Below are 18,443 nucleotides of genomic sequence, written 5' to 3'. Positions count from 1 at the left end.
ACTTCCGCATTTCCCATCTAGCACCTTCCTGTTCCTCAGACTCAACAAGCTCACTCCTGCCTCAGGGCCTTTGCACATGCTGTGCCAGCCATCTTGTCCTCATCTTCTCATCCCCCTTTGCCTAATTAGCTCCTGCAGGAAGCCTTTTCTGACTCCTCCTGTCCACACCCCCAGGCCCAGCCAGGTGCCACTGAGCTCACCCTAATCACTTCTCTCACTGTGTCATGTGTCATAAGAGCTCAGGAGAGAGCACCTGCCCACTGAACGGGGCTCTGTGGGGGCAGGGACCTGGGCACCTCTTCCTCTGATTCTCCATAGCCCACAAGACTTGGCACACAGTCAGGGTGTTTATGGAGTGAATGAGTGAATGAATGGAATTTGCAGGTTTTCAGTTACTGTGCGGGGGTTCTGTGTGTGTGTATCTGCCATCTATCACTATATATGTATGAGTGTGTGTCTGTGGGTCTCTGTGGGTCTCTATGCGCTGGGCAATTTTTTTTTTGGTCTGTGTGTCTATGTGACTGTGCTGTTTTCTCTGTGTGTATCTGTATGTGTCCATATGTAGAAACACATAGATGTGCATTTCTAGAAATTTCTGAGGCTTCATATGTGTATCTGTGTATATGGGAGTGCGTCTCTGGCTTTCTTGGTGTATCTGTGAGTGTCTCTCTTTTCATGTGCCTCCTTATGGGACTGTGTGTGTGTGTGTATGTGTGTGTATGTAGGTCTCGGAGTATGTGAGTGTTGGGGTTTCTGTGTGTGTATTTGTGGGTTTTTTCGTGTTTTTTTTTAAGTAGGCTCCACACACAGCATGGGGTCTAATGTGGGGCTTGAACTCATGACCCTGAGATCAAGACCTGAATTGAGATCAAGAGTGGGACCCTTAACTGACCCAGACGCCGCTCCCTGTGTGTGTGTCTGCCACCTGTGTGGCCCAAGGGTCCCCAGCCCCCTGTGCCCTTTTTACAGGACAGCAACTGTCTGGCGGAGCCTGAGCCCCTTCTGGGGGGAGGAATACACCATACACCTGCCCCTGGATTTCCACCATCTGGCCTTCTATGTGCTGGACGAGGATACAGTGGGGTGTGTGTACTGGGGACCCATGCCTGGGCACCTGGGGGAAGGCGGGATGCCCCGAGGCAAAGTACCCATCCAGCCGGCCCTTGATGCCTGCTCCCTCGACTTAATGACTTGGACCCTCACCTGCCCACCTTTCCACAGGCACGACGACATCATTGGCAAGATCTCGCTGAGCAGGGAAGCAATTGCAGCCGACCCCCGAGGTGGGCGAGGGGCAGCGACCTTCAGCTGGGCAGAGGGAATAGGCGTGGCCATGCCCAGGTTGGGCATTTGCAAGCATGTAGCAAGTGGCAGGGGAAGCACAGAGTCTTCACTGGAAAATTATTTCAGTTGTTGATTTCTCTCTCTCTCTCTTTTTTTTTGGGAGGGGAAGAGAGAGAGTGAGAGAGAATGCATGCGCCCATGTGGGGTGAGGGAAGGGCAGAGGGAGAGGGAGAGAGAGAATTTTAAGCAGGCTCCTTGCTGGACATGGAGCCTGACACTGGGCTCAATCTCATGACCCGGAGATCATGACCTGAGCTGAAACCAAGAGTCAGATGCTTAACTGACTGAGCCACCCAGGCACCCCATCAGTTGTTGATTTAAAAAAATTTTTTTAAAATTTAGTTTATTCATTGAGTAGTTAATTACTTTACATAGTTCAATATTCAAAAGGTATAATTAGTGGGGGAAACTGTCCCTCTTAACCCAGCTATTCCATTTTCGTTTTCAAGGTTGTCAGTTTCTTGTATGTCCTTCTAGAGATATTTTATTTTATTTTTTTAAAGATTTTATTTATTTATTTGAGAGAGAGAGCAGAAGCAGGGGGAGCAGCAGAGGGAGGGGGAGAAGCAGGCTCCCTGCTGAGCAGGGAGCCTGACATGGAGCTCGATCCCAGGACCCTGGGATCATGACCTGAGCCAAAGGCAGCCACTTAACTGACTGAGTCACCCAGGCACCCCTAGAGATATTTAAAAAAAATTTTTTTTAAAGATTTTATTTATTTGCGAGAGAGAGAATGAGAGACAGAGAGCATGAGTGGGAGGAGGGTCAGAGGGAGAAGCAGACTCCCTGCTGAGCAGGGAGTCTGATGTGGGACTCGATCCCGGGACTCCAGGATCATGACCTGAGCCGAAGGCAGTTGCTTAACCAACTGAGCCACCCAGGCGCCCTCTAGAGATATTTTAAATAGGTTTATTTATTCCAGGTGCTTTACATGAATCAATTCATTTAATTATTGTAATAACCCTGTGAGGTAGGTACTCTTATTCTGCCCGCTCCATAGGTGAACATCCTGAGGCACAGGGGGTTGGTTCTATGGCTTGCCTCAAATCACAAAGTTATTAAGTGGGATGGCCAGGATTTGAACCAAGATTGTCTACCTCCATCCAGTCTGTGCTCTTAACACAGCACTGTGTGTGTTTTGTTCTCTGCTCCTAGGAATGGCAGCCTGTTATACTCATTGTTCTCTACCTTGCCTTTCACATCACCACGTACCTTGGAGATCTTTCCATATTGGTGCCCCAAGAGCTTCCGCATTCTTTGATCTTTGACTTCATGGCACTCCATTGTGTGGATATATCATCATTTATTTGGCTGGTTCCCTACTGATGGACACTTGGGTGGTTTACTATCTCTCCCGAGTTCAAACAATACAGCCATGAATAGCCTTGTACAAATGTGATTTCACATGTGTGCAAGAGATATTAATCAGTCTGATAAATTCCTAGAAGTAGATTTGTCATAGAGTATCCATATTAGCACATTAGAGAGTTATTGCTAAGTTACCTTCTATGGAGGAGGTAACAATTTGCCCACCCTGTACGTTTGGCAGGAATTACCAAACGCTTTGATCTTGTATCTGAGAGGTAAAAAAATTGCCTCTTTGTGTAGGTTATTTTGGATTTCTCTATGAACGAGATTGAAAGCCTCTTTACATATTTAAGAGTCGCTTTGTTTCCTTTTTTGTTTGTTGTTTATTTACATTGTATGTGCATTGTCCCCCACTGGGTTGTTTGGCTTTTCTTATTGATTTGTAGGAGCTCTTTGCATATTAGGTCAATTTAACTCTGTCATATCAGCTGCAAATAGTTTTTCTCCCTTTGTCACTTATGTTTTTGCTTATCATTTTTTTCTATGTATAAAATTTATTTCTTTTTCTCTAGTTAACTTCATCTTTTTGTTTTTATGGCTCTTGATTTTCTGTGATACCTAAAAAGGACTTCCCAACTCTAAGATAAAATTTTTTTACATGATTTCTTCTCGCAACAATTTGTTTTCCTTTTTTACATTCAAGTCTTTGCTCTACTTGGAATTTGTCCAGATTCAAGGTATGGAGAGGGATTGAACTTTATTACTTTTTGTCTAGATGACTACTAATTGTCTCAATGTCAATAACTGAATAATGTATTTTTTCATCAGTGGGGATTAGTTGGAAACCTACATGCTAATCATCATAATCATTGCTCCTATTTAATGAGAGCTTACTATGTGCCAGGCATGATGCTAAGCACTTTATATTTAGTCTTCACAACACCAAGTGAAGTGTGCACTAGAATGATCTTGGATTTATGGCTGATGGGAAATGAGGTTTGGAGAGATGAAGGCAATTGCCCCTCCTAGAAGTTGCAGAGTTGGGAGTTGGGTCCAGGCTGCGTCTGCTTCCAAAGTCTGTGTTTTCAACCTGTCCACCAAGCTGTACCCATTGTGCCTCAAACATCCACCCAAGGGGGTGGAATTAGATGAATGAAGTATGAGGCCAAATTTTAAGGAGCTTATGGACCAGATAGAAACACAAAACACGTTCACACACAAGCAAGGAGCAAGAAAAAAAGGGAAGCTGGCCATGTGTCTGAATGTTTTTTCAAGCAGGACAGGAAGGTGGGGGTAGAGGCATGTGGAATATCACTGGCATGACAGTGGATGAGGATAAGAGGGCAGTGAGGGCTAGTGTAGTCAAGGAAGGTTTCCTGGATGAAGGGGAATGAGTTGGTTCTTAAAGGTATCTCAGCAAAGACACTAAGGCATGTCTCTGTAGACTCTCTTCTAGTGTCAGGCGTAGGCCAGGGCAGATGGAGCACTAGGTGGGTCTCTATTGGAGAAGGCTGTAGGTGTCAGGCTAGAGTCTGCACTTTCTCCTGGAGGCACTAGGGAGCCACTGATGGTCCTTGAGCAAGACAGTGAAGAGAGTGGAGCCATATTATCAGAAGATGGAGTGGCAGGAGAGATTAGATACATTTTCAGAAGATCTCTGGGCTGCTTTGTGGATACTGGATCACAGCGGGACAGGAGTGCATGTGGGAGATAAATTAGGAGTCTGTTGCCATGGTCAAGTGAGAGGAAGCTGATGGCATCCTGGATTTGGGGGTAGCAGTGAAGACAGAGAGAGGTGAGGTGGGACTACACTTCATCACACACACAAGGAAGTGGGCCACCATGAGCAAGAGTCAGCAGACACAATAACCACCAGATTTGAACCCATGAAGATTTTAGAATTTATTACTTATGATATACAGAATTTTAAAAGGAATAAAATATTTAAATAAATAGAAATGTAATCACCAGAAAGGGCCAGCGATAATCATAATAAAGTAAAACAATACATTAAAAAATAGATTTGAAGGGCGCCTGGGTGGCTCAGTCGTTAAGCGTCTGCCTTCGGCTCAGGTCATGATCCCAGGGTCCTGGGATTGAGCCCCGCATTGGGCTCCCTGCTCCACAGGAAGCCTGCTTCTCCCTCTCCCACTCCTGCTGCTTGTGTTCACTCGCTGTGTCTCTCTCTGTCAAATAAATAAATAAAATCTTAAAAAAAAATAGATTTGAAAAAGAACCAAATCGAACTCTTAGAGATAAAAAGTAGTGACTGAAATTGAGAACTGAGTGGCTGAGTTCAACAGCACATCATTCGGAGCTGAAGAGAGAATTAGTGAGCTGGAAGAGAGATCTGAAGAAATTATTTAGACTTTAGCCCAGAGAAAAAAGAAGGAAAATATGAAAGAGAAGTTCAGAGACATAGAAAATTACTGAGAAGGTCTAACATCCATTTAATTGGAGTCCTAGGAGGAAAGAATAGAAAAAATAAGGGAGAACGTGCGGGGCTCTCAGCGGGTCTGGCGCCATGTCCCGGAACCTGCGCACCGTGCTCATCTTTGGCAGCTTCATCTCCCTAATCGGAGCCGCCTTCTATCCTATCTACTTCCGGCCCCTAATGTGGCTGGAGGAGTACCAGAAGGAGCAAGCCATAAATCGAGCTGGTATCATTCAAGAAGATGTGCAGCCACCAGGGTTAAAAGTGTGGTGATCTCAGGACCCTTTACCACTCTTAAAATTTTTTGTGGACCCCGAAGTGGGTAATACCTGTAGGTACTATATTAGAAATTAAGACAAAATTTTAAAATGTTTATTAATTTATCAATAACAAAGCCATACAGAGGAATATGACATATTTTGTGTGAAAAATTTGTTTTCCAAGATAAAAAATAATTTGCAAATTTAAAAAAAAAAAAAGAAAGAAAAAATAAGGGAGAGGAAGTGATACAAAAATTGATGACTGGAATTTTCCAGAACTCAAGGAAGGACATGATTCTATAAGTAGAATCAGCACAACCTGCAGTAAGCAGGATTAAAAAAAAAAAAAATCCTTACCTGCCTGTGTGGTGAAATTGTAGAACATCAAACTCATAGTCCTTAAAATTAAAGAGAAAAGATACACCATTGACAGAAGATCAGTGATCAGGCTGCAATGACTTCCCAACAGCTACAATGGAAGCTAGAAATCAGTGGATGGTATCTTTCAAGTGTTGAGAGAAATGAAGCGGGTAGGGGAGGGAGGTTGAAATTGACTTGACTGATTCCCGACTGGGAGAACTGCCCCCTGCCGGGTGGGAGGCTCAGAGGAAGGAATGCCCAACATTTTTGTGAGGGGAGAGTATGTTGAGACTAAATGATGGAGGGTTTTGTATATTAGAGTGAAGAATGAGTACAGGGTGAAGGGCATTGTACTATACTGCTCACATTCAAATCCCAGCTCTACCACTTACTAGCTGTGGGAACATGGGCAAAGCTCTTCTTTCACTGGGCCTCATTTTCCTCATCTGGAAGTGTGGATAATTACAGTACCTACATCAGAAGGCTAACATGAGAAGTCCATGACTTAATACATATTTAATGTTAATTGAATTTTTAAGGTAACACAATGCCACTGTCTGGTAGGTACTTAATAAATGTGAGCACCTGTGCCTTCCAGGAATTGATAGCTGGATCAACCTGAGCCGTGTGGACCCAGATGCAGAGGTTCAGGGTGAGATCTGCTTGGATGTACAGATGCTGGAGGATGCACGGGGCCGTTGTCTTCGTTGTCATGTGCTCCAGGCCAGGTATGGTCATGATGGGGGTTGGTGTGAGGTTGGTCTGAGAATGAGCAAGAGTTTGCTGCATTCTCCCAGCTGTTTTGGCTTTTGAGACCACGTCACTCCTGGGGCACTTCTGGGCTCACAGCCAGGATCCCTTGTAGGCAAACAGTCCATGTTCACCAGGTTTGCAAGTTCCTGGGTTTGCACAAGCAAAATCCTTGCTGGGTCCCCAGTGACCAGCAACCAAAGGTCAGACACTGAGAATGGCCAAAGTGTGGAGGTGTATTAATCAAATTGTAAGTGATAGATACCCAATTCATACTAGCTTAAGCAGATTGGCTTATATGAATGACATGCAGCTTCAGGCATGGCTGGATCCAGGTGCTCAAACAGTGACATCAGGAATCTGTAGACATAGACTTCTCGGTTATCTTTTGTGTTAGCTTCATTCTCAGGCAGTCTCTCTCCAGGTGTGGGCAAAGATGACCCCAGCAGTCCCAAGATGGCATCCTACCAACTTGGCAGGTCCAATTGAAAAAGAAATTTCCTTCATCATTTCCCACTAATGTCCTAGGACTGATTCTTATTGGCCCAATCTGGGGCACATACCTATCTCTGAACCAATTACATGGACTCTGATGGGTCAGGCCTGAGTCCCACACCCACTCCTGGAGTGAAGAGAGGGATCAGCCTACCTAAGTTATGTGAGCTGGGAGTGTGAGACAGGGGCAGGTCCTGTCCCAAAGAAACAGGAGAAGGAAGTTGGATGCAGGATCAGCAAAACCCCACAGATTACCCTCCAGGGGCACCAGCTCGTGGGATATCCATCTTCCCTCCTGCCTATTTATTGCTGTGTAATTCCCTCCTCTCTTCCTCAGCTCCCCCATCATTCTGCTTCCTTCAATACTCCCATCCCTTTCCCCCCTCTCATCTCCCATCTTGTCTTTCTGCCTTGTTTTCACACCTTACTCCCCCAACCCTCACTTTTAGACCAGTCCTCACTCACGTTGGGGAGGTTCACTATTTCTGGTTTGCTGTGTGACCTGAAAGCCTTTTCTTGCCCTCTCTGTGCCTCTCCCACCGTCTCCAGATCTCTGTCTCCAGCTGGGACTCTCTGGAGTCTGGATGGAGTACCAGGGTTGCAGAGGACAGGCAAAAGGACTGCACATGGGACAGGAGGCTCCTCATCTGCTTTGTGCCAGTGGCCTCCTCCCCAGCCACAAGGCTGTGCAGGATCCTTGCAAGCAGGAGAGGGACTGATTGCTGTCGCTTAGCAACTGGGCTGGCTCCTAGGAAACCAAAGAAGGCTTTGGATGCCAAACAGGGGTGGGAGAGAAGAAGCAAGAGGAAGCAAGCAGCCCCTGGTGGGGGGCTGTCACTGGGTTTGGGGGACCTCAGGAAGGAGGGGTTGGGGAAACTGACTAAGGTGAGACTTTTGGGTTGTCGTAGCAACCAGAGACAGGGGGTCCTTGCTTCAAGCCTTTTCTTGGATCCTAGGCAGGGTGTGGATATGAGCATTTGTTGAATGAATGAAGGAATGAATGAATGAACGAGCACTCCCATCCGGCCAGCTGCTAAGCTAAGCCTGTTATACACATCATCTCGTTCAAGCCTCGGCCCTGTGAGGTTCGATCTGTTATTATTTCTATTTTCCAGATGAGGACACTGAGGCTCGGGGTGGTGAAGGGACTTCTCCCAGTGTCACCCAGCCAATGAGTGGTGGAGCCAGGCTTTGAACCCTGGCATCTGGTCTCCTGCCCAGGGGCTCCAGGGAAACTGAGGCTCCCCTCCCACTCCCCACTGCATCTTCACCTCCTGGGCTTTGTGATTTAGGACTTGACCTTCTGGTGCCTCAGTTTCCTTATCTGGAATACAGGGGCATACTAGGGCCTCCTGATAGGGTAGCACTGGTCAACAGGAAGATACTGGGCTTCGATGGGCAGGGTGAGGGGTGCTCCTTGCTGTGTCCCTACAAGTGGAGGCCAGAGGCATTTGAACGGTCTATCCTGAACCCCTTTTCCAAGGTCCAGCCTGGGTCTTGGTCATCAAGGGTCCTGCGTCCCTCACGCCTTTCCTCATCTTCCGCAGGGACCTGGCCCCCCGGGATATCACCGGCACATCTGACCCATTCGCACGAGTGTTCTGGGGCAGCCAGAGTTTGGAGACGTCAGTGAGTGGGGGCGTGGATCGGGGGAGGGGCGGGCATGGAGGCAGGGCCTCCTCAGCTCTGCCTCACTCCCCCTCTCCCCAGACCATCAAGAAGACCCGCTTCCCACACTGGGATGAGGTGCTGGAGCTGCGGGAGATGCCGGGTGCCCCAGCCCCACTGCGAGTGGAGCTCTGGGACTGGGACATGGTGGGCAAGAATGACTTCTTGGGCATGGTAAGCACCCCCTCCCCTGACACCCTCCATGGCTCCCCACTGCCTCCAAGAGGGAAGGAGAGGGGAGATGGGCTTGCATCCTGGGATCTGGAAGGATAGATGTGAAAGCTGTCTCAGCTGGCTCCTTGGCCAGGCCCGGGCAATGGGGTCCCATTGCCACATTGCACAGGCGAGGAGACAGAGACTCTGCAAGGGGCAGGAACCTGCCCAAGGTGCCAGGCTGGGCCCAGATTCTCATTCTGGGGTGAGAGTACTCAGGACGACCATGTGCTAAGTGCTTCTCCAGCATAATCTCACTTTTGCACTCTTTATGGCCACCCTGTGAGGCTGGGATTGTTGTCTGCATTTTATAGTTGGGGAAACCAGGGTTCATTCAGAGAAGTTGAGTGGCTTTCTCAAGGCCATATGACCAACAAAGGGCAGAGCCAGAATCTGAGCTCAGGCTTCTCTGACTCCAGAATCTCAGCCCTTAACCCCTATTCCTGGAAGCACCGGGCTCAAGGTCTGTCTCTTGGAACCTCAGTTTGCACATCTGTAAAATGGGTGTGACTGCCCCTGCCTCTCAGTGGGAATGGATGCATAGTCAGGGCTGACAGTTTTTTTTTAAAAGGATGCAAGATTAGAGCAAGTTATAGGGAGGCTTGGTTATGCACAGCCGGCCGGGCAGGCAGGCGGGGGTGTAAATGGGGTAGCCGCTTTGGAAAAGAGTCTGGCCCTTCCTCAAACGGTTAAAGACCATCACCACATGCCCTGGCAACTCCACTCCTGGGCGCGCACCAAAGAGAAATGAAAACACATATCCACATAAAAACTTGTACATGAAGGTTCACAGCAGGCAGTTGTTCGTGACAGCCAAGAGCGGAAACAACCCAAATGTCCCTCTGCAGCTGAATGAATAAATACAACATGGTGTATCCTTACAATGGAATATTACTCAGCCATAAAAGAGAATGAAGTCTGGCACCTGCTACAATGTGGATGAATGTTGGAAACATGCCAAGGGAAAGAAGCCTGTCCCCACAGATTATATGATTTCATTTATATGAGATGTCTGGAGTAGGTGAACGTGTAAAGACAGAAAGTAGACCAGTGGTGGCCAGGAGCTGGGGGTGGGGGTGGGAGATGGGGAGTGACAGCTAATGAGCACAGGCGTTTGGGGGGCTGATAGAAAATACTCTGAAATTAGTGGTGATGGTTGCCCAACTCTGTGAGTAGACCAGAAGCCGTTGAATTACACACTTTAAATACGTGACTTGTATGGGATGCAAATTACATCTTTATAAAGTTATTTTAAAAGAGAGGGGCTGGGGCTCAGGGGCCTTCTGGACTCTCTTTAAGCTTCCAGACAGGTGCGATTTGTGTCCCCCCAAAGAGCTGAAAATGCCCTCAGTCCAGATATGTGGTCTCTGGCAGCTGTGTGACCTTGGACAAGTTGCTCCATCTCCCCAAGCCTCAGTTTCCCCAACTGTAAATGAAGTGTCCCTGGAGGCCCTCAGCATCCTGGCAGGAGCTAGTCCTTTGGGACTGGGAGAGGAGTGTGGCTGCTCTTGTCAATGGGATTTGGTAGGGGAGGGGAGGTGACCCCTGGCAGTCTACGCCTCCCCTCCTTGGGTGGGCAGTCAGAGCTTTTCTTGGCCTGGGTGGGGCCTTAGGCCGGGCAAGTTCGGGTTCAGCTGAGGGTCTGCGTGTCCCCCTGCAGGTGGAGTTCCCCCCACAGGTCCTGCAGCAGAACGCACCCAGTGGCTGGTTCCGTCTCCTGCCCTTTCCCAGAGCCGAGGAGGATTCTGGGTAAATGTGGGTGTGGAGGGAGGTGGCCAGGCTGAACTCAGGTCGAGTGCCATCTTCAGCTTGCGGGCAGGTCCTGGTGGGTGCCCATGTCAGCCCACAAGCTGTCACCATGTCACTTCGTTCACTCATTGAATGTCTGTCTTACAATGTGCATTTACTTAAGTCCAAATGAGTTCACCTTGGACCCCATCCACCTGTTTGCACGTGAACATATCAGCTCACACTAGTCAATGCGTGTTCAGAACCCCGGGTCTTTCCACACCTGTGCACACCTGTTCACATTGTCCGTTCTTGTATACACCTTATGCTGGCCACACTGTTCACATCGACTTTACCTGTCCATTCCCGTGTATCCCTCTGAACATCTGTTCACATATACCCACACCTGCCCACACTTCTCCACACTTGTCTGCATCAGACTACACTATCCACACCTGCCCCCATTGTCTGTTCACAGTGTACATATTTTTTTTTTACACTGGCCACGTCATTCCACACCAGCAGTATCTGTTGACTCTGTCTGCACTCATCTGTTCCTGTGTACCCCGTCAGTATCTGTTCACACCTGCCCACACTGCCCACGCCTGTTCACACCTGCTCACACCTGTCCCCATCTGCCTTGTTTTGCTAATACCCATGCTCCTTATCTGTGTTCACACCTGCCTCTCTTGGCCGTCCGCGCCTGCGCGTACATACTTACTGCTCTCTCACCTGCGATCTGACCCCGGTCAGGGGGACCCTGGGCGCGCTGCGGCTGAAGGTGCGCCTCATTGAGGACCGCATCCTGCCCTCCCAGTATTACCAGCCGCTCACGGAGCTGCTCATGGAGTCTGTGCTGGGGCCGGCAGAGGTGGGTGCATCCATTCTACTGGGGATCTGGATGATGGCTCCCCGTGCTTCAGGGATCCCTCCCGGGGCTCTTGCTTTGGGGTCCCAGGACCCTGGGCCACCTCCCCTGTTGGCTGTCCTTGCCCAGGAGGATGCTGCTAGTCCCCTGGCTGTGCTGGAGGAGCTGACCTTGGGGGACTGCCGCCAGGACCTTGCCACCAAGCTAGTGAAGCTCTTTCTTGGCCAGGGCCAGGCTGGGCCCTTTCTGGACTATCTCACCCGGCGTGAGGTGACCCGGACCAGTGAGTTGCCTGCATGAGCCCCAGACATCACACCCCAGGGATGGGTCCACACACAGGGTCTCTGAGGGAGAAACGGGGGGCTTCAGGCAGAGGTCAGGGGCTCCTATGTGTGTGGGGGCGGGGGGGTCCCTACACTCTGCACCAGCAGCCAACTGGGGATACAGTCTTGGATTCAGGTGCTGGCATTGCTCCTCTTGAGCTGTGTGACCTCAGGCCGCTCATTGAACCACTCTGGGCCCCTGGACTGTGAATGGAGTTGATGTTGCAGCTCTACCTGATTCCTGAGGCTGGAAGAATCATGACTCCCACCTTGGGTGGGTGGGGTGAGGTGGATCCGGCCTCCAAATCCCAGCAAACATTTCCCTCTGTCCTCCCAGCTGACCCCAACACCCTCTTCCGTTCTAACTCCCTGGCATCCAAGGCAATGGAACAGTTTATGAAGGTGAGCACGCAAAGGCCTGGTGGGGCCCAGCTGCAGCTTCCTCAAGGGGACTCCTTTTCTGTGCTTACTGGGAGCCCAGAGCTTGGCCGGCCTCAGCTGGCTCAGGGTAGCTGTGCGGGGTTGCTGGTGGCTGGTGCCTGGCCTCACCCTGAGACGCCCCTCACTCCTGCCCTTGGGCATGCCTCAGCCTCGCTCTGAGCCTCTCCCTGCATGGTCCCCCCACTCCCCGCTCGTGGGCACGCCCCCGCCTCCCCCTCAGCCCCGCCCCATGTGGTGCCCCCTGCCCTCAGCTCGTGGGCATGCCTTACCTGCACGAGGTCCTGAAACCGGTGATTAACCGTGTCTTCGAGGAAAAGAAGTACATGGAGCTGGACCCGTGCAAGATGGACCTGGGCCGCACCAGGTGAGCAAGGCCTCAGGGGCGAACCCCAACCCCCTGGCAGCCCCCTTGTCTGCCCAGAGCCTTGCCAGCCTGGGTCTGTGCCTACTCCCTCCCTCCGGCTCCGTTGCTCAGGAGCTCCGCGTTGCCGCAGAAAGCCTCACTGGGAGCACCGCGATCCTCGGGCTGAGTAGTGTAGTGGTGACGGGCAGGACTCTGAAACTGAGCTCCTGGGTTCGAATCCCAACTCTGAGGCAGGCAAGACAGACCCTACAACCTGTGTGGGAATAAGAAAGAAGGGACAAGAACCTTGCAGGTAGAAAAGTGTTATTCCATCATCCACTCAACAAAACAATCGTTGAGAACCTATTGTTCAGACACCGGCTGAACACTGGTTCTGAGCAGGGAGTAAGCGGACCCAAATCTGTCTTCCAGGGGGAGGGAGATAGCCAACTAAAGAAGGTCATTGAAGGCGCTCAGGGGAATGGAGAGAGAGAGAGAGCAGGGAAGGGTTGTGGGAGCAGAGAAGGGGCTTGCAGGATTTCATAGGGTGGTCAGAGGGACAGCCTCACAGAGAAGGGGACCTTTCAGCAGACACTTGAAGGAGATGAGGGAGGGAGGCATGCACAGATCCGGTGGAAGAGTATCCCGGGCCAGGGGAAAGAGCAAGTGCAAAGGCCCTGAGGTGGGAGCGTGTGTCCGGCGTGTCCCTGCTGAAAACGCACCAGACCAGGGTCCGTGATGATGTGTGGTGGGAAAGGGATGGCCTCTTTGAGGAGGGGACATTTAAGCTAACTGTGGGTGCAAGAGTGTCTCAGGCGGAGGGAAGAGCATGCACGAGTCTCCGCGACAGGAGTGAGCTCTGCGTGTTTAAGCAGCAGAAAGAAGCTTGGCGGGAACGGGAGGAGGGGAGGTTATGGAGGGGGGATGGGAAGGTGGGTGCTCTCAGCTCAGTGGGGGCTGGGGGAGGGTTTTGAGCTGACAGAGGCTGCGCTCGGAGGCACAGCCACTCTGTTTCCCCAGGAGAATCTCCTTCAAGGGCGCACCCTCAGAGGAGCACGTGCGGGACGCCAGCCTGGGGCTGCTGACCGGCTACCTGGGGCCCATCGTGGAGGCCATCGTGGGCTCCGTGGGGCGCTGCCCGCCTGCCATGCGCCTCGCCTTCAAGCAGCTGCACCAGTGCGTGGAGGAGCGCTTCCCCCAGGCGGAGCATGAGGTGGGCCACGCGTTCCCATGGAGCCGATGGGGAAACTGAGGCTGGGGAGGGGCAGTGGCTTGTCCAGGGTCACATGGAGAGGCGGAGCAGGGTGGGGACAGAGCTGGGCTGCTCATGCTAAAGTACTGTGTGTCCTGTCGGAAGTGGGATCGGTATTCCTGGCAGGGTCTGGGATCCAGGGGTGGTGGTAATAGTAGTAAGAGCAGCTAACGCGATATATAGCCCTTGTCGGGGGTCAGACCGCCTTGAACGTATTCCTCGCCTTATCTAGTCTTCGTATCCACCCTATGGGGTGGGTACCAGTATTCTTCCATTTCCCAGAGGAAGAAGCAGAGGCCCAGAGAGATTGAGTCACATGGTCCTGGGGTAGGCACCTGTCTAGGCAGTCTGGCTTCTGGATCGGTGCTCAAAACCACCAAATATAGAGTCTGGCACAAAGTAAGTGCTTCTTAAATGCAGCTCTTAGAGAAAGAGAGCGAGGGAGCGCAAGAATGAGCGAGCACACTGGTACACAGTAGGTGCTCAGTAGCAGGCGCCCGAAATAGCCTAAAAGCAAATCCCCGCATGTGGCAGTGCTTTGTCACTATTGACATAAAAGTTGAGACCCCCGGCGCTGCCTCCGGCAGGTGAGGTGAATGAAGGCAGCAGTCCGGTGTGGGGCAGTAGGGAGTGGTAGGGACTGTGGCAAAGGGAACTCCCATGGCTTGTCTTAAGGGGGCAGCTCCAGACAATCAGTCATTGCCATGTAGGAATGCAGACCCAGTACTGCCAGATCGTGAGAGTTTATTTTCTAGAGCCGACATGCTGGATTTTATGTGAGGTCTCCTATTTTTTTAAATGTTGGCATTGATTCACCTAACAACAACAACACAACAACACTTTGAGCCAGTTGTTATGTGTTTGCAGCTGGACTCGCCCGTGGGTTACTCATCGGAGCCCCCCTGGTTTAATGGTCAGCATCCCTTCCGGGTGGCTGTGGTTTTTTTAATTATTATTTTATTATTTTATTTATTTATTTATTTTTTTAAAAAGATTTTATTTATTTATTTGAGAGAGAGAGAACGAGAGACAGAGAGCAGGAGAGGGAGGAGGGTCAGAGGGAGGAGAAGCAGACTCCCCGCCGAGCAGGGAGCCCGATGCGGGACTCGATCCTGGGACTCCAGGATCATGACCTGAGCCGAAGGCAGACGCTTAACCATCTGAGCCACCCAGGCGCCCCTTATTTTATTTTTTTAAAGATTTTTATTTATTTATTTGACACAGAGAGAGAGACAACAAGAGAGGGAACACAAGCAGGGGGAGTGGGAGAGGGAGAAGCAGGCTTCCCACGGAGCAGGGAGCCCGATGTGGGGCTCGATCCCAGGACCCCGGGATCATGACCCGAGCCGAAGGCAGACGCTTAACAACTGAGTCACCCAGGCGCCCCTGTTTTTTTTTTTTTAAAGCATTTTTTTTTTAAAGGTTTTATTTATTTGAGAGAGAAAGAGAGAGAGAAAGCACGAGAGAGGGGAGGGTCAGAGCCAGAAGCAGACTCCCCACTAAGCAGGGAGCCTGATGCGGGACTTGATCCAGGGACTCCGGGATCATGACCCGAGCCGAAGGCAGACACTTAACCCACTGAGCCACCCAGGCGCCCCCAGGTGGCCGTTTTTGTCCTACCTTACAAATGACATCACATCAGGCTCTTAGGTAGTGCTGACGTAATAGAAACACGACTCGGGGGTCACTTTGCAGAAAAATCTAAGACCTGCTAAATGTTGGAGATATAACAGCTCAGTCCCTAGAGCTTGAGTTAAGAGCCCTTGATTACGCCACACCTCTCCCCACGTTCTCTTTACCGGTGGGGAAACTGAGGCCCAGAGAGGTAAAGAGCCTTGGCCAAGGGTTGTGGACTCAAAGCGAGGCCTCTGGTCTCCCAGCGTGGGCCTCTCCCTTCTCCCCTCGGCCCCCCACTGAGGAGTGAGTTCTGGGCCTCCAAACTGGGATGTTGCTTGATTTACGCTCCATTTTGCCAGGATCTCGCCTGGGCTGCAGGTGCTAAGTGGGACACAGCTGTGGCTGGGAGGCGGGAAGGGAAGCGGGGAGGCCAGCTCCCTAGACAGCCTGGCCCTTGTGGGGGACCCAGTGTGACACCCGAGTGCCCTGCAGTTCTCAGCTCCCACGGTGGGCAGAGGCCGTGGGCAGGGAGCAGGGACCTTCTCAGGCCCGCGAGGGTGGATGGGGTCATGGAAACCCAGGGGAACTCCTTTCTCTGCCGCTCTGACACCTGTTCCTCCTGCTTAAGAAAGGAAGTCTAAGAGATGATGTCAAAGACTAAAATTACCCTGGAAGATGGCAGGTGCGGGGGGTGGGGGGTGGGGGGGAGGTGTGGTGGCCTTGGGGGCAACTCAGGTTCCAGATGAGGGCAGGTGGGGGCAGAGATCCTCCTCCTGGGCGGTGTTGGGTACCCTCTGTCGGCAGGGCTCCCTGTCAGCGCACACGTGCCGTAGGAAGTTGGCACGGACCCAGGGAGGGTATTGTCTCAAGTGTGAATACAACCCCTAAATGAATACTGGAGCACATTCTCGGGCTAAATATAGCCGGGCAAGTGTGCAAGGTGGGCGGGGAGTGATTCGGGGAAAGCCAGGTGCACCCAGGGTAAAGGCACACCCTCTCCCTGAGTTGTCTCTGCTGGCGCTGGGGGCACCAGCCTTACCTGTAGATGGGCCAGGGCCGGGACTCACACAGGGGGGCACCGCACTTTACAGTTTGTAGGAGGCAGAGGCTTGGGCTGGGGGGTGCCCATAGGACAGCCTCAGGAGCCAGCCGGCCTGGGTTCACTCCTGAGCCCGTGTCCTCATCCAGAAAACAGGGACAATAGTACCTACTCCATGGGACAGTTAGCGGTTCGGATTAGTTCCTGACGCTCAGCAAGCATTGCACGGTAGCGAGGGTCGAATGCAGGAGGGTGTGAGGAAGAGCTGAGAGCTCTAATCCTGCTTGGGTTCAAATCTTGGCTCTGCCATTTACAGCTGTGTGGTCTTGGGCAGGTGACCTCTCTTTGGGCTTCAGTGGCCTTCTCTGTAAAATGCAGAGAGAATCCCTCCTCCCAGGGTGAGTATTAACTAAACAAATGTATGGAGAGGTATCTGGCATGGTGCTATCAATATAATAAATCATAGATTAGGAGATTGAATTCTGCCTTCTCTACCCATCAGCTGTGTGACCTTGGGCAAGTCACTTGGCATCTCTGAATTTCTGCTTCCTCATCTGTAAAAGGGGAATAATGATGCTGCTTCCTTTATAGGCCTGTGCCCTTAGCACGGTGACTGGCACAAAGCAGATTCTGAGGATATTGGGCTAAAGCTGGTCCTGCAGGATTGTGATTGTTACTCTATTTTCCAGGTGGAGAAACTGAGGTCCAGAGAGAAAAAACCATCTTGGCAGACCAGTGTGGTCTCCTAGCCCATCTCCAGTCCCACTTCCCCTTGCACCACCAATCTATAGTCTTTGCCGCCTCAGTTTCCCCATTTGGGAAGTGGTCCTTGGGGGCTCATCCCACCTGCTGCTTCTCTTGGCAGGATGTGAAGTACCTGGCCATAAGTGGCTTTCTCTTCCTGCGATTCTTTGCACCTGCCATCCTCACCCCGAAGCTGTTTGACCTCCGGGACCAGCATGCAGATCCCCAGACCAGCCGCTCACTGCTACTGCTTGCCAAGGTGCTGAAAGTGGAGTCTCACATCCTGGGTGTTCTTAGCCTGGGAAAAGCATAGGAACAGAGCTGGAAGGCCAAACTGACAGAAGACCCAAACGACACCCAGAGAAATCTGCCTGAAACACCCATTAGCCTTCCATCTGGACTGTGAAGGCATTCATTCATATGTTCTCTAATTTCGTCTCTTGAAACGAAAACCCTACCCTTCCAGGAGGAAAGTGGGAAGCGGGCTAGTAGTCATTTACACCTTAGTGTGAATTAGACCATCCTTTGCAAAGTGGCCATATTTTGAGGTTCTGATGGGCTTCAAAGTATGCATGATAGGATCAGGCAGTCCTGGGTAGGGGAATTGGGCTCCGGAGGGAACAGAATAAGGGCACTGGGGGTGCATATCTCCATAGGGAGGGGTAGATATTGCTCAAAGCAGGTGCTATGAGTCTTCCCCTTTCATTGAGCACTGATTTGAGAGTTAGGATGCAGGGGCTCTGTTCTGGGTCCACAGACAGCCCTTCCCCTGCAGTGACCTTGGCCCTGGCATCCCTTGCTTCTTTGCTCCAGGCTGTGCAGAGCATCGGAAACCTGGGCCAGCAGCTGGGCCAGGGCAAGGAGCTATGGATGGCCCCCCTCCACCCCTTCCTGCTGCAGAGTATCTCACGTGTGAGACACTTCCTGGACCAGCTGGTGGATGTGGATGAGGAGGAGGGTGAGTCCCTGTGTTCCTGCCACATCTGGCTTGTCACTCTGTGGACCCTCAGGACCTGCCCTTCCCGCGCCCGCCCGCCCCCCCCCAGCATTGAGACTATGGACCTGTGTGGGTCAGCTAGTTAGTCTACTAACATTTCCTGGCCCCTCCTGTGCTAGGTCCCAGATATGAACAGAGCTCAGGCCCTGTCCTCCAGGCTATTCCAGCCAATGTGGAGATGTGTGTGGGTGCTGTTGCATGGTGTGCACGCAATCAAAAAATATCAAGTGCTTGCTAGACAGTGTTCCAGGTGCTGGGG

General features: G+C 51.3%; 1 protein-coding gene across 1 annotated transcript in view; it reads left to right on the top strand.

Annotated features, from left to right (window-relative positions):
- Positions 1 to 18,443, top strand: part of RASAL1 (RAS protein activator like 1) — a 29,375-nt gene that overhangs the window by 5,089 nt on the left and 5,843 nt on the right. Inside the window, exons 3-15 of the mRNA XM_035017046.1 lie at positions 970 to 1,083; positions 1,222 to 1,283; positions 6,305 to 6,434; positions 8,499 to 8,580; positions 8,662 to 8,793; positions 10,493 to 10,581; positions 11,314 to 11,431; positions 11,558 to 11,711; positions 12,089 to 12,153; positions 12,444 to 12,556; positions 13,556 to 13,748; positions 17,309 to 17,446; positions 18,001 to 18,145. Of these exons, the coding sequence (XP_034872937.1) occupies positions 970 to 1,083; positions 1,222 to 1,283; positions 6,305 to 6,434; positions 8,499 to 8,580; positions 8,662 to 8,793; positions 10,493 to 10,581; positions 11,314 to 11,431; positions 11,558 to 11,711; positions 12,089 to 12,153; positions 12,444 to 12,556; positions 13,556 to 13,748; positions 17,309 to 17,446; positions 18,001 to 18,145 (1,535 nt within the window). The remainder of the gene's footprint in view (positions 1 to 969; positions 1,084 to 1,221; positions 1,284 to 6,304; positions 6,435 to 8,498; positions 8,581 to 8,661; positions 8,794 to 10,492; positions 10,582 to 11,313; positions 11,432 to 11,557; positions 11,712 to 12,088; positions 12,154 to 12,443; positions 12,557 to 13,555; positions 13,749 to 17,308; positions 17,447 to 18,000; positions 18,146 to 18,443) is intronic.

The sequence above is a fragment of the Mirounga leonina genome, unplaced genomic scaffold, assembly GCF_011800145.1.
Source record: "Mirounga leonina isolate KUSES-001 unplaced genomic scaffold, KU_Mleo_1.0 Mir_171, whole genome shotgun sequence".
NCBI lineage: Eukaryota > Metazoa > Chordata > Mammalia > Carnivora > Phocidae > Mirounga > Mirounga leonina.
The sequence above is the reverse complement of the archived record's forward strand: the minus strand, read 5'-3'. Positions and strand labels throughout refer to the sequence as shown.